Source organism: Amblyomma maculatum, chromosome 4, assembly GCF_055883805.1.
Source record: "Amblyomma maculatum isolate TAMU_Amacu chromosome 4, ASM5588380v1, whole genome shotgun sequence".
In the NCBI taxonomy this organism is placed as follows: Eukaryota; Metazoa; Arthropoda; class Arachnida; order Ixodida; family Ixodidae; genus Amblyomma; species Amblyomma maculatum.
In genome coordinates, this window is record NC_139347.1 from 142,308,921 (window position 1) to 142,324,548 (window position 15,628).

A 15,628-nucleotide genomic window follows, 5' to 3' on the forward strand; every position below is an offset into this window, starting at 1 on the left:
TACAAAACTCCGTAAGTCAACTTTTCTGCATAAAAAAAACACCTTTACGATTGCGACGCGAACTGTCCGAGGGAGAAGAGTTGGGTGCAGCGCAAACGACTTTTATTCCTTTATGTTATGGTGTGCACGGCCAGGCGAGCACCTTGGCACAGCTGCGTTTCAAATTTCCTTCAGGAATGCAGCCCGGGGAGGGTGCATTGTAACCGCAGCAATGCGTTGAGAGAGCGGCCCCTAATCTCTTGATTGTGAAAGCAACACAGGGCAGAAGCCTGTAGGAAAGGGTTCGGCAACAATAGATGTCCCCAGCGCTGCACCCTATTTCTGCCTCCAAAACCTGTTTCGCCGCGATGGTGAAGGGGCCTTCGCTGCGCAGAGAAGCTTACCTCCAGTGTTCTGAAACGAGTGGGCACAAATATGGCGGACACTGCAGCAGACGACGCGGTTGTCCCCACCCTGCACGGAGCGGCGGGAGAGGGCGCACATCGAGGCACCCTAGGCCGTCCCATTCGGCGCGCGCCCCTGCGGAAAATTGTAATTTCGCTAGCTCCGTAACACGCCGCGAGGTGGCGACCTTAGCCCATGGCTCGAGCGGCGCGCGCGTGGCCGGCACTGCGATTTCAGTCACATCGTCAGTTTTTTTGGCACGTTTCCACGCGCAACAGACGTGAATGCGTTGTCAATTTCTTTCGACTTCTACATCGAGATCAGGTACATTGTTAAACACTTAGGATCGCCTTTGCATGCAGTTTTTGTGGCCGTTTAAAAGGTGATTGAGGCAACCGAGGCTTTTACCGTGCAGCATGTCGTCCGGTGTGCATGCTATTGTGCTGAATTTTTTTGTGTATATGTGTGTGTGCTGCAAAGGTTGCCACGCTATATGACACAACTTACGCATGCCTTTTTGTGCCTTTCAGGCGACGTTTGTTTATAGCGAAGCTCTCTCTGGCTCGAACATATAATTACGATAAGCGCTCGTGCATTGTTATACGCCACTACGCTAGTCACAAGTTCTGACTTCTGTTTTTTGTACTTGAGTAGAGTAGTTTGAGCGAAAATACTTTCGTGGCCTTTGTTTTGCTATTTTGCATGTGCTCCCTCTAGGTGAAAGTGGTTTCGCGCAGCTAGTGTGATCCCGCTATTTAAATTATTTGCGGTGTGACGAAAGCTGCATCGATTCTCTGTCATCCGCTTCACACGGCAATCCTATCTCTTTCTTTATTTTTCAGATAAATGTATTGCTGTGTCCCTTTCTGTCGCTCCGATAGAAAAAAAGAACCACGGAATAAGTTTTCATGAATTTCCTTCAAATGATGAGCGTAGGCAAGCATGGCTAAAGGCCATATCAAGAAAAGATTTTGTGCCAAATGACAAGTCTGCTAGCAGTGTCGTCTGCAGCCATCACTTTTTAGACTCTGATTATAATTTGGGGTTCACAAAGGTGCGCCGTCTGAAACGGGATGCTGTTCCGAGCGTGTTCGCGGGTTACCCGAGCTACATGCAGCCGCAACAGCCACAAAAAAAGACGTAAGATAGAGCGATTGTCGCAGAATTCCGCATCAAACTAAGAAAAGGCATCAAGTTTATCAAGCGGCCGCGATGAAGATGCAGAGTCAGCCTATGGTCGCGAAGAAAGCACAAGCCGTTCATCAACTTCTGCCTGCTCATTTTCTCTAGTGCATGAAGGCAGCCTGATTCATTCATCCTTGGAAGGAGATGAAGCAGGTCCTAACGGTGCAGGATATGAGAAGCAGCAGCCTAGTGATTGCGCAACGCAAACTACTGATGACCTTCTTCTACGCAAGCAGTCCGATGCAAGGGGTCTAAACCGAATGCGAGTGCAATTGTTCAGGAAAGCAGACACTATCAGGAGACTGCAACGAGAAAACAGTCGCCTAAAAAGAAAACTCGGTGGTTATGAAAACCACACTCTCCACTCGGCGTTGAAAAAATGCCTGGACAAGGTCGGCACAGCCCAGTTCTGCTTAGAGGACTGCCTAGCGGAACAGATCACCAATGCGTCAAGGCAACGGCCCGTGTGGTCTTCAGACTTTGTACGGGAATGTGTAGTTTTGTACTACTTGTCCCCTAAGGCATACCGTTACATACGTAACAGAGGCCTTTTGAAACTGCCATCAAAAAACACGCTACTTCGCTATGTTGGCAAATCCAATAGTGAAAGTGGGATCACACCACTAATGAAAGGACGCCTGAAGCAAGAGGTGGGGCAATTAAAAGAGCAAGCGCGGTTTTCCTCTATTATTGTGGATGAAATGGCTATAAGCTCCAAATACATCTATGATCGTAAAATGGACTGCTTTTTCGGTCAACAAACTGCGAGAGAAGACGCTGGGACAAGGGAGAACGTGAACAACATCGTGCTTGCCAACAAAGTGTTGTGTTTCGTTGCAGCAGGCCTGTCCACGTCTTACAAGATTCCTTGCGGCGTTTTCTGCACTAACCGATTAAGTGGCAAGCTCCTGTATCAGCTGACAAAAAAAGTGATAACTGAGGTTGAAAAGTGTGGCCTCTATGTCGTCCGGATCGTCACGGATAACCACAAGATTAATGTTAGTCATGCGCCACCTGGGCAATGGCTCCCTCAAGCCAGTGGTCAACCATCCATGTGATCCAGAGAGAAGCCTATTCTTGTCCTTTGACCAGTGTCATATAAAAAACGTGTGAAGCCTTCTCCTGGAGGGGGACATGACAGATGGAACCCAGCCAATAACTGGACAGTTTGTGAAGCAGCTCTATGTCCTTCAAAAGAACGAGATTGTTAAACCAATTCGATTCCTAACACAGAAGCACATAGAGCCAACTAATTTTGAGAAGATGCATGTGGGAAGAGCAGTGCAGCTGTTTTCAGATGAAGTTATCTCAGCGCTTTCTCTTTTGAAAGAATACCCCAGGTACCACCCTCAGGCAGAACAGTTCAGGAACGCTGACACAACAATATTGTTTATGAAGATGATGCAGAAGTGGTTTTCCATCCACAATGTGGCCAACCGAACGGCACATGTGCATTTGAGAAAGCCTGACCAAATGCACTTTTTCTGTGCTACCGACGAACGCCTACAATGGCTGGAGAAGGAGTTCCCAGACTACCTCGAAACTATCTACAATGCCTGTAAAACGAACGGGAGAAAGTTTCTTAGTGCTGAAACCTACGAAGCTCTCTTGCTGACAAGCAAATCTACTGTACTATGCATCAAGTACCTTCTCGAGAACGGCTTCTTTTATGTTTTAACAAGAAACCTCTCCAGTGACCCCGTAGAGCTCCTCTTCAGTTCTTTGCGGCAAATGGCTGGTGGGAACGACTGTCTTGATGCAAGGGCTGTGACATTTAGCCTGGAAAGGATCTTGCGGACTGGAAGCATGTGCCCATCTCAAGCTTCAAACGTTGAAAATGGACAGACTGTTTTGAGGTAGGTACATGGTAATTGAGTTCTGGAGCGAGTGCTCGTAGTTGGCAGCTGGTTGTCTCTTGTTTCAAAACACAAAGCTAATCACTTTCATGCCCTTGCACAACTAAAATTTCACAACGCGAGCAGCTCTACTGTTGTAGTCTGCCTGCTTGGTGGAAATGTTTAGTTCAGACCATGTGAGCGCGTAAAACCTGCTTTGCCGATGGGCAATGTGTTAGAACCATTTTTTGCTTTTATGTGGCTGCTGATTATTAGTGGCGATAACTATTTTACATATATTGCAGTTTGCATGGTGCCTCCCTGAATGTGACGTCCTCCGAACTGAATGTTCCAGCTCGAGCAACAGCACAGACAACCCCGCATGCTTTGACAGAGACCCCAGCCAGGTATATGTTGCATACGATTTTTCAAGAACTTACGCTTTGTTGGCTCGCTGGACTATTATTGTGTTTATTTTGCAGCCTACAGCGATTTGGCTAACACATACTGTGCTGATATAAATACTATGCATATTTTTGTTCCAGGTTCACGGGAACTGAGGATTTTGTGATGGAAATCGACGAGCTCTTCAGATCCCTGAAAGCAATGCCTCGTGAGTACACACTCGTTCACCCACTCTATTCATGTGAATTGGAACTGAAAACCGACCATTTCGCGTTATTGCACGGCTCTAACGGATGACTGGTAGCAATGCCTAAATGTGAAATTTTTTAGAGAATGCCCGCTGAGTTTGGACATGATAAACCTTTTTTATAGGTTTATGCCATAAGCTGAATTTTTTTGCTCGCACAAATGGCAGTACATTGCAGAATGTCTAGCTCCAAATGCTAATATGGGTATATTCTATTTCAGTGCAGCGGCCACAATCAACCATAGCAAACGCCAGCATCGCTTATATAGCAGGTTTTGTGGCGAAGGCAGTTGAGGAGCGAAGAACATGCAGTTTCTGCCCTTCCCTCCACCAGTCGCATGGATCAAGTTCGGTGCTGATGCGGCTTATTAGCCTGCAGTCAAGAGGTGGGCTAATTTTCCCAAAGTCTGAACTTGTCACTGTCCTCGTGACCATTAAAAAAGCAGTTGATATTGCCCTGCCGCACATAAAAAAAACCAACGTGCGTCAGCAACTGGCTGAACTGTTACTGCCTCGACTGGAGCAGTGCCCCCTTTTCGTATGCCCAGCAAGAGATGACCACGCCACAAGCACACTAGCTGTAGTTTTCGACAAGTTCATTAGGCCACTTTTATCCAACGTCGGCGCTACTGTAACGGACCGGGCAGCATACCGCAAAAAGCTCGCCTGCAAGCCACTGCACAGGAAAGTGCTGCGCGTTTAGAATAAAGAAAATGTGAAAAACTGATGCTGAGCATCATGGCTCCAATTTTGTCTTTTTAAATAAAGTGCTATTTGTATCCTCAAATGATTTTATCTGTATTCCTGCCAAGCTGTAGGTTTATTGAATTTTTTTTTGCTTGCCGAGGATGAAAAGAAAAAGACTAAATCCGCCTTAGTTCCCTCCACTACAAGGTCAAAAAACTTTATCCATTGCAGGCTGTTGTGCACTGCCCTGGCCAAAATAGGAATTTGACCTGGTCCGAGTCTGACCGGAAATTGGTGTCTATTACCTAATTTGCGTATGGGCAACTCAGTCTTGACTTCCAAATTTAGGTGGTCCTCCTTAATTATTTGCCTAGTTAACGGGCGTCATGTCCACTTTCGTAGCATAGAGCCGCCGTCGGCCTTGGACCTGGGAGGTCTAGTGTGTACAAAGAAAACAATGCTGTTTGGTCTTGAGTTGACATAGGAGTATTTTGTATGTGCGCACCCTGTCGTACTTATCGACATAAGACCTGTACTTCTTCCGCATTTTGCCACTAAAGAGTTGAAAGCGTTGTGGGTCACGTTTCTTAGTCTAGTCAAAGCAAAAGAAAAAAAATATTGGTCATACTAAATTACCGACAAGGTCAAGTATCGATGGTCGACAGGGCCAAATTTTGAGGTACGGATGATGGGAAATCGGTGCCCTAATCTTGGCTCTCGGTTTCGACTCGACGTCATTTCAAGGCCGCCGACAGCAGGAGCTAGATCCGTTTCATGCTTAACAGAAAAAAGTTGATATTCGATCGTTTTCAAGCAGCCGCGAAAATTCTTAACTACGAAAACAACTAAGCAGCTGCATGTGCACTGCGCGGTACCAACCTCAGTCTAAAGTTTATTGAAAAATTTTAGGATGACCATCAAAGCATTTGTTCCAGCCTCTTGCTAGCAACCATCGCATTAATGAAACTCCGCTCGTTACCAACTGCATAAACTTTACTTCCGCTAAAATTAGTTTGAGGTGAAAATACATTTATCTCAGCATCGGTATGCTGAAAATATTCAGGAATGTTCAAATATATAGTAAACATTATGCTTAATATATTATGACGGGTTGAGACACACGGTAATCAAAAGTCAAAAGGAATGTGAGGTGTATGCAGCAAGCGGTTTTTGTTCATGCGGCAAGCGGTCGTAATTTGCACTTTCATTGCGCGTACGAGACGCTAATTTATGCGGCTCGCGGTACAGTCAAGGGAGTCGCATGTCTTATTCGTGTCTTTATTCGATAACAGAGCGTGGAAAAAGCGCAAACTTAAGAGCGCGCGCTCGTGCCAGCCAATTTCCCGGACGGCGAAGGAGCGCTGCCCAAAAAAGCGTGCCGTGTGCAGCGCGCGCAGGCGGCGGGCGAGGATATTCGAGGAGGAAAGTGTCGCTACTTTCAAATTATCGAGGGATTTTAAGAAGCTCTCGGGTTTGGACCACGGTGTAAGAATAATTTAGGTGAGAGGACGGCGCGGAGGCGACGCTTCCCGGGGAGAGGAGAGTTGAGCTCTGGTTAGAAGAGCCCTCGAGAGGTGGCGCGCGAAACTAGCGCCCGCTAAAGTCCATTGCGCCAGCGCATTCATGCGGGTTCTCCACTCTGCGCCTGCTCTTTGTTCGCACGCACGTGTGTTTACGCTACGATCTGTTTGGTTGTTTTACGTGTTGGTATGCTACGCGATGGGGAAGTGCTTTGTACCGTACTGCAACACGGGTTATAAGTCCTGTAAAGAGAAGTTATCGCTTTTTACGCCGCCGCAAGACCAAGCAAGGCTCGACGCATGGAGACGGGCGATCCCTCGCAAAGACAGAGTACTGCAGCGCACGGACCGTGTTTGTGAAAAACATTTCGCTCCTCACTTCATATTGAAAACGTGGTCCGCTGCTATTGATGGCCGCGTTCTGATGTCGGGCAACAGGAGAGCGGGACTTGCCAAGGATGCTCTGCCAACTATTTTCAAGGGAGCGCCGAGCTACTTGTCAAAGAAGGTAAGAAGTCCTCGCAAGAATTCAAGGCGGCAGGCTTATCGTGCACCTTCCTCCGCGTATACGCGCGGGCCCAACAGTGGAGGTACCGGACTTCAAACCCTGGTAGCAACACCATCAGCTCAAAGCACAGACGGCGAAGTCAACGACAGCAGCAATGTTGTCGGGGCAAGTGACCTCTGCACTTCATCGCCGTTCGAAGAAATGTTCAATACAGCATCAACTCTCTGCCTTCCGACACCGTCCTGGGCGGTGCATCGCATCGACGCAGAAGGGTTCCGTGACCTCGTGTTCCACGACGCCTCCCTGCTACGCACAAGTGACGGCGCATGTGTGCTTTTTAACCGAAAGTCTGTGCATGTGAAAAGTGACATGGCTTTGCAAGTTTACATATTCAACAAGCCGGTTGAATGCAGTGCTGTAGGCATAAATAATTTTGCTGTGTCGACAACTGAAGTTGAGGATGTTCTAAAAGCGGTTCACAACTTACACATTTGCAGTGGAGGACCTAATATGAAGGACTTTCCTTCTGTGGCTCCTGAATGTGCTTTTGTTGACTGCCAGCGTAAATGGAGGCATAAACGATGCCCACTGCTGTTACCGGGGGGAGATATATGTCGTGCATGCAGTAGCCTATCGGATACTCTCAGAATCCATGCCGACCGGCAAGCTGCTCGAGCAAAACAGCGGCAACCACTGAAGCGCATCAGGCTGTCTGTGTCACCTGCCAAAAAACAGAAGATTGACGCCTTGCGTCGGGCTAGGGCTGTCTTGCAAAAGTCACGGGCACGGCTACTGAAGCGCAACCGACTCATAACTAAACAACTCGAAGAGAGCAAAGGTGAAATAATGAAATTGCAAGAGGAAGACGTCGAAAAGAAACTGCAAGCTCTTAACATTCCACCGATGCAGCTCCTTCTTGTGCAGGAATGTATGTCCGCAGCCAAGTGCACAACAAAGAATAATAGGCGCTACACCGACGACTGGCTACTCCTATGCCTCTTGCTGAACATCAGGAGCCCCACCACTTACTCATTCCTTCAGAATAATAACATACTGCCCATGCCATGCATATCAACCATAAGAAAGTATATAAACATGGTTGGGCTCAAATGTGGTTTTGATGAGAATTTTTTTAAAGCTCTCAAAATCAAACTGGCAAGGAAGACGCCCTTTCAGCGCAGAGGGATGGTGATTTTAGACGAGATACAGGTCAGGAAAGAGATGGCTGTAAACTCGAAGACCATGACGTATTCTGGACTTGTTGACTATGGAGACCAAGGAGGGCAAAGCAATGAGCTGGCAGACCATGGTCTAGTGTTTGCCTTTGCTGACAGTTATTTACAACCTGTAGCAGTATTTGCTTCGAAAGGAGCAACAAAGGGAACAGTCCTTGCCCAGCTGTTGCTGCAGTGCATTGTACACTTAGAGCAGGCAGGAATATTTGTTGACGGTGTAGTCTGCGATGGTGCATCTACTAACAGGGCCATGTGGAAGCAGCTCGGAGTAAGTGGCACTCTAGGACATGTTAATTGTTTTGAACATCCACTAGATGCCTCAAGGAAAGTCTATGTCGTGGCAGACACACCGCATTTATTCAAATGCATCAGGAATCGTCTCTATGACAAAAAGATTTTGAAAGTAAATGGGCAACTAGTGAAATGGTCGTGCTACGATGCACTTTTTGTGGCAGATACCAAAAATGCCGCTGAACTTAGAGTGTGTCCAAAGCTGACGTATTGCCATGTCAATCCTTCACATATGCTCAAAATGCGGGTGAAGCTAGCCACACAAGTTTTCAGCCACTCAGTTGCTAAGGGAATATCTTTCTATGCACGGAGAGGCGCACCTCGGCTTGAAAATGTCGAGCCAACTGTGGAGTTTACTCTCTTGATGAATGACCTTTTTGACGCCCTCAATCGTCGCTTTCCCGCAGAAGGCCTCACACTTGGATGCAAAGATTTCCATGTTCTCGAGTCTGCGTCTAAGTGGCTAGATAGCTGGGAGCAGGAAGTTGTGAGGGGTGATATTCACAAAGATCTTTTCCTAACACAATCTACAGCCGAAGGTTTACGTGTTACCCTTAAGTCTGTTCAGGAACTGTCAGTGTTTCTTCTCAAGGAGTGCGACTTCAAGTATGTCCTGACAGCGAAAATGAATCAGGACCCCTTGGAGTGTTTTTTCGGTATTATAAGACAAGCAGGTGGCCAAAATGAGCATCCCACATTCCCGACATTCCTACAGCTGTACCGCATGCTTTCTCTTTATTCATTATTGAGGCCACCACAGTTCGGCAACTGTGTAGCTTCCGAGAAAGAGCAATCTGCTTTTCTCACGCTCAGTGACTTTAGAGAGGTGTTTAAATCCGGAGCTATTCAGCACACCGATAAAATGCATGACCTCAAGCAGAAGCTGGATGGCCTTATCAGTGAGGAAACCTGGGAGTGCGATGATGTGTTTGAACAAGACTATTCAAATGCTGCAGTTATTGACTGCATTGTGTACTATGTCACAGGATTTGTGTCACGAAAGCTTGGTACTCATACATCCTGTACAGTTTGTAAGGAGGCTCTGGTCGGACAGAGGGGTATTTCAAAGTTACCTGAAGCTGATTTGGTAAATTGTAAAACGAAAGGAGGGCTCATGCATCCGAATGTGCACCTGTTTCTTCTTTTTAAAGAGGCCGAGGAGCACTTCGCAAAACATTCCGGCGAAAGGGATGTATATGATCGCACGACTGACGCTGTGCTAGAAAACTTCAACTTCACATTTCCATGTGTTGCTCATAAAGAAGAAATGCTTGCTAAGCTCTTGCACTATTATGTGTGCCTGCGAATGCGACAGTATTGCCGACAGTTGAAGAACAAGCATGTAAAGAAAAGCCAAGACTTGCGTAAATTGTCTAAACTTGTATGATTTTCTTTGTCCAGGACGAGCGCAATGTGTGCTTATGTGTACTGCATATATGTCTAAACTTTGTTTTGTGTGCGTTTGGTGTGATGTACACTGTCATACTTACCAATGTAGTTTTTCTCTTTTGTAAATAAATGAAATTTATGAGGTCAATGCCTTATTGCCATCCACACAAATGTATGCATTCTTCTCATGAAAAAGGCTATAAACTGTATGTATCTTATATTAGAAATACAAACTTATACAGACAGTATCGAATCTGTAGTTGCCAATGGCACGCCGACACATGGTTAGACACAGGAGGATAAGGCTGCAAGTGTTATCACAGTTTATTAGCCGTTTTCTGAGCTAGGACGTTGCGACTGCTTCCTGTGAATTCCCTTTCCTTTCACGCTTATCACCAATTTACGATGTTATTGCTATAACGGGCCACTCGTGAGTGGTGGAATATAAACTCGGCGTATAACTGTAGGTACGCTTGACCGCTTACGACGGGTGACTGGGGTAAGCGTAAACATTGCAGACGTTTACTCGTGCGATAGCCGGTATCAGAGAAGCTACCTAACGCATTCTCTGGCATCGACCGGACGCACGGGACTTAGCCCCCAACTAGCTATTTCGCCTTCGCTGCAGATAAAACCGAACGTTAGGGGCTGACATGAAGGCAGTAAGGTCATGCTATTTATTTTACTGGACGATTTACTTTGGCCTCGCAATGATGACGTTGCGAGACCAAGTTGGCTTCTTGTTTACTTGACCCACCTATTCTTGTGCCGTGACTTCGCCCACACAGCGACCGGGCCTGAGTTGGTAGCGCCATCTGTTGGAGAACTTGAGAAGCAGAGCTTTCTGGTGGAGCGGAGACCGGCGGCGTCCTCTCACCTAAATTATTCTTACACCGTGGTTTGGACCAAGGAGGTTATATAAAAACTGCTGGAGGGGGCGCCCGTCAAGTGAAGCCGCCGCGCTGCCATCTTGCGGGGGGCAGAAAGCACGCCTGTCGCCGCAGCGCGCGCCGAGTGTGTACACGGACAAGTGGTACTGCTTCACTTGCGCGGCATGTAACACGGCCAGAACAAGCATGGTTGGTTCGTGCGTAGCTTACGGTTGTACAAACCGCGTGAAGACGACGCCAGGTATCACATTTCACAAGTAAGTTGAACTCGTGAAAGTTTATTCCGGACTGCTGTGCTTCTTGTATTGCGCCGCGCAGCACGTGCGTGCCCACAACCAACAATTTTACTGCTAGGTTTCCGAAGGATGCTGAGGGCAAAGGCTGGCACACAAAAGACTGTGATCGCTTGTGTTCGGTTCACTTTACTCCGGAATGCTTTGACCGGACCGGCCAGACTACGCAGCTGTGCCCAAGCACAGTGCCGGCAGTGTTTCCTGCATTCCCGGAGCGACTGCAAGCGCCGGTAAGCACGAAAAGATGTTCAAGACAGTTGCTGATTTGCATTAAAACACAGACGGCTGACGGAGCCGCGCATGATTATTATTCTAATGTTGCATGCTGAACATTACTGAACTTGTCTCGACACTTCGTGCGTAGATCCTGATAGGCGTTCAGTGTCGTTAGCTTAGAAATTTCGGGTCATCGTATATTGCCGTGCGCAGTGCTGTGCTCTTGGCGAGGTGTGCTAGCGCGCGTGTGTGCTTTTAGGAAAGTTGACGTGCAAGCAGTCAAAGTGCTGGCGTTATCCCTCTAATTTAAATCCGGTTGCTGACTTGTCTTTCCATGTACTTGAATAAACAAAATTTTATATTTCAGGCTAAAAGGAAGCGTCCGCCACCAAAGTCCCGAGACCCTCCATTTAATGAGGATGCTAAAGCACCAGAAACTCCTGCTAATTATGAGGACGCTGCCTTACCTTCACCTAGTAAGGAATGGTATAGGAGGTATGCACTGGGGCCTGATCCCCGAGATGGCGCCACCGTCATTCCAGCTTGCGCGCCATGCTTACGGTCATTCCGTTCCAGTTATCCGGCAAGATGGCCGTCCGGATAAGTTACCTGTGTTTTTTGGAGCCCGCGGATTCATCATTCAACCTGTCTTAGCGTGCACGCATCCGTCAATGTGAGCAACGTGTTCGCAGTGCTGCCGTCTTTGGTTGTTACGAGTGTCAAAACTATCATTGCATGTTCACGAGTACCTGCGGTGCCGGCGTGTTGCACACGCGAGAATGGTGAACTGCGTTGTTTGGCTGCAGCAACCGCACAAAAAAGAAGCCCGGCGACCAAAATGTCGCACAGGTGGGCTTCTTTTCCATACCTAAGGTTGTAAAAAACCAGTGCCGGAAGACCGAAGAGACGACTGCTCGTAGGAGGGCAGAGTGGTTTCGCCGGATCAACCGCAAGGACTTGAACCACTCAGCAAATCACTACCGAGTCTGCGGCAAGCACTTCATCTCAGGTGAGCGAATTAAGATGCCTAGATGAGTTATTGCCAGTTCAATGTACATTTAACGATGACCAGCGCAGCTCAGCAGTACCGTCTCGTAGGTGGCAAGGGTCAGCGACAGTCGCTACTAAAACCTAGCATCCGCGCGACGACCTCGACACGGCACTTTCGTCCAATTTATTGATGTTAGCGCTTGAATGATTGCTGTGTTTTGTACATTGTTTCAAAAAGGAATAAGCTCTGTGCCGAATGTAGCAAACGTTGTTATTATGCCTCAATTGAGTAGCGCTGTGCGGACGTGTACACATATGCACGGTAGAAGGAGAAACGCGTTCCGATTAATTTTGGCAGATCAGACTGCGTCCTTCTTAACCAGCGCTGTAGATTTGTCGGTTCTACTGATGACCCGTGCGTCTCGCGTTTTCCGCGACTGCACTTCCGCGAACACGTATGAGCACAACTCGAAAAAGTGCAGAACTCGATAAAGAGACCTAGAGCAGTAGAATAAGCTAGACCTCTCTACTTTATTGTAGTTTTCGTATGTAAAATTCCAGCATACATGGAACACTCTGATGAATGCAGTTGTTTAAAGGTTGACAGTTTATTTTTTGCAGGCCGACCAGCATATGCAATGGCCGAGGCAGACCCAGACTGGGCACCATCTCTTCACTTAGGGCATGGCAAACATGTGGACTCTGGAAGTTTGGCTTCCAGGTAGGTGTTCTTATTTCTCCAGGTGCCAGTTACCCTACAAAAATATTCCTATGTTCAAGTGGTTTATGCCTTCAGCACAAAATTATTGAGGACTTCACTAATTTTGGTGGCTCATGCATGTTTCACTGACTATAAGAATTCTAGGGTTGTATGTAGCCTCCTTTGCACAAAGAATGTGTAAGCAGGCCAAGTTCTGGGGGTGGCCCACCTAAATATGGAAGTCAGTGGACTTATTTGATTTAGGTTAGACATCAGTGTTGGTCATATTATGACCAACACTTCAATACCTAGTCATATGACGAGGAGAAATTTTGGCTGTCCAGGGGGCAAATTCTGCGGGTGGGGTCAGACCACCCAAATTTTGAGATTATCATTAATACTAAAATTAGATTGGACACCTAATTTGATCAAATCAAATTTTGTGTGTCCTGAAGGCCAGTTTTGCGGTTGCGGCCAGACATTTGCTGCACTTTTCTTTGCCGAGGGCTCCAGTGCAGTCTTCTGGCTATGGGACCCTTGCCTATTTTTATGCACTGTGTAAATATGTTCAAGGTCATTAACTTTCACTTTCAAAAAAAAAAAAAATGTTGGGCTAGTTGGTTCATCGAGAGGAAGGGCTTGTGTAGCAGCACTGTTTTCAGTCACCATAAGTCTGTTCATGCTTATGCGTTAATATTTCCAGGTACAAGAGAAAGCAAAGACGCTCAGAAAGAAGATCCAGTCCCCTCAGAGACTGTCAAGTGAGCCCGAACACAATGACGGATAATGTTCTTTCCGAAGACAGTTTCATCTGCCGAGGATGAAGAATCGGCTCAGCCGCCGGTTTCTATGGAAGTCTGTGAAAGTACAGGTAATAAGTAATACAAGTTTTATTCTGTATATCAATTCAATTCACTCTATTCCGTTTGGAAATAGTGGTACAAGAACGTGTGACAAAAGCCCCTGCGACCTTAGCAAGCTGCTAGTTTGGGACCATGCAATAAATGCACAGAATTGCGTACCCATGTGTCAATAACGAAAAATTGTGTAGCCTTTTACAAGCATAAAAATAAGTCAGTTGATGAATGCATCCTGATATGTGAGCAATGAAAAAAAAACAGGCAATAGTGAACAATGTGTACACATTCAAATAATATAGAATTACGTCAACAGGAATAAAGGTTTCAACAAGATCCTATTGCAGCAACAAATACAAACATGTTTATAGTAGCACTGTATTTTGGCAAACTCTGAATGGATAGTTACATATGTTCAAGTAATGGCATGAAATGTATTCTGTTTGGAAGAAATTCCTGGTACTATGATCATGCTTATCTGCATTTTTTCAGGGAAGGCTGACTTCAGTCAAGTCACCGAGTTAACGATGGCTAACCTAGGACAGCTCGAGGAAGAAAACAGGCATCTCCTCTCAGAGCTTGCATCCACAAAAGAGAAGCTTGGCATGCACATTTTATCAGAAGACATCCTAGAAACAAGAGAGGACATGATCCAGTTTTACACTGGACTGCCCGACTTTACAATACTGCTTGCCTTCTTCAACATACTAAAGGAAGGTGTGATGCACTCAAGCCGGAACAGTTTAACGGCATTCCAAGAATTTTTCATTTTTCTAATCCGCCTTCGGCTCAACACTCCTCTTCAAGATTTGGCCTACAGGTATAACCTTGTTATTTGCTTTCTTGTGATGCAAGTTGCTGACAGCCTTTATATTTTCAGGTTCCATGTGTCACAATCCACAGTATCAAGGATTTTCAACAAGTGGCTGGACATGGCCTACGTGCGGCTTTCCCGTACTGTGCACTGGCCTGAATGCGAGACACTTCGGACAACCATGCCCATGACATTTCGCAAGTCATTTGGTGTGGAAGTGGCTGTTGTCCTCGACTGCTTTGAGATATTCATTGAGCGGCCTTCATCTATGTTACCCCGATCGCATACTTATTCACACTACAAAAGCCACAATACTGTAAAATATCTCATTGGTATTGCACCACAAGGTGTTGTCACATTTATATCTAGAGGATGGTGCGGCCAGACTAGCGATAAAGTTATTGCAGAGACATGTGGTGTTCTCAACAACCTTTTACCAGGGGATATAGTTCTAGCTGATCGGGGATTCACAATTGCCGACAGTGTAGGTTTACATTGTGCAAAGCTGGCCATGCCTGCTTTCACTAGAGGTAAGCAGCAACTATCTGCTGTTGATGTAGAAAAGACTCGAAAAATAGCAAACGTGAGGATCCATGTCGAAAGAGTGATTGGACTTGTGCGTAACAAGTATAAAATCTTAAAGCACACACTCCCTGTAGAAGTACTCGCTGCGGAAGAAAATGGGCCAACAGTACTCGACAAGATTGTTTTTGTTTGTGCAGCACTGTGCAATATGAACAACTCAACTGTGCCATTTGGGTGAAATCACACACCATTGTTTCACATAAGCAGTCATTTGAAGGACAAAAAGCACACGAAACAGTGCATTTCTCCTAAGAGTGAGCTAGGATAAAATGTGTCCCATCATTCTCTCTGCATGGATTCTGATTGATTTAATCTGTGCGACACAGATTACAAGTTCGAAGAATTTACGGCCTTGCTATGTGCCATTGTTTGTATTATGTATGACAATGTCCCACCAAGCAATGGTGGGACATTTATTTCTTAAGTGATGCAAGTACACTTAGAAAATGGCTGTAAATAAAGGTGTTCTCAATTTTTTTTGTTACTTTCCCTGCGAAAAGGCAGAGGGAATCGCACTCAGCAGTGAAACTGATGCACACTGCAGATACCACACTGTTTATTTCCTTCACATGTTCTCCACAAAGATGAAAGTTTGTC

At 46.3% G+C, this 15,628-nt stretch overlaps 2 protein-coding genes across 2 annotated transcripts; both read left to right on the plus strand.

Annotated features, from left to right (window-relative positions):
- The first annotated feature begins 2,688 nt into the window (after nt 1-2,688).
- On the plus strand, nt 2,689-4,759 carry LOC146193220 (uncharacterized). The gene is made up of 4 exons (XM_084600073.1): nt 2,689-3,425; nt 3,710-3,811; nt 3,950-4,017; nt 4,278-4,759. The coding sequence occupies exons 1-4, from the start codon at nt 2,704-2,706 to the stop codon at nt 4,757-4,759; spliced, it is 1,374 nt and encodes a 457-aa protein (XP_084456199.1). The 5' UTR covers nt 2,689-2,703.
- Nucleotides 4,760-11,582: 6,823 nt separating this feature from the next.
- On the plus strand, nt 11,583-15,605 carry LOC146193221 (uncharacterized). The gene is made up of 7 exons (XM_084600502.1): nt 11,583-11,668; nt 11,892-12,094; nt 12,697-12,796; nt 13,479-13,536; nt 13,577-13,646; nt 14,125-14,452; nt 14,513-15,605. Exons 1-7 carry the CDS (start codon nt 11,583-11,585, stop codon nt 15,207-15,209), a joined length of 1,542 nt encoding a protein of 513 aa, XP_084456628.1. The 3' UTR covers nt 15,210-15,605.
- Nucleotides 15,606-15,628: the final 23 nt, after the last annotated feature.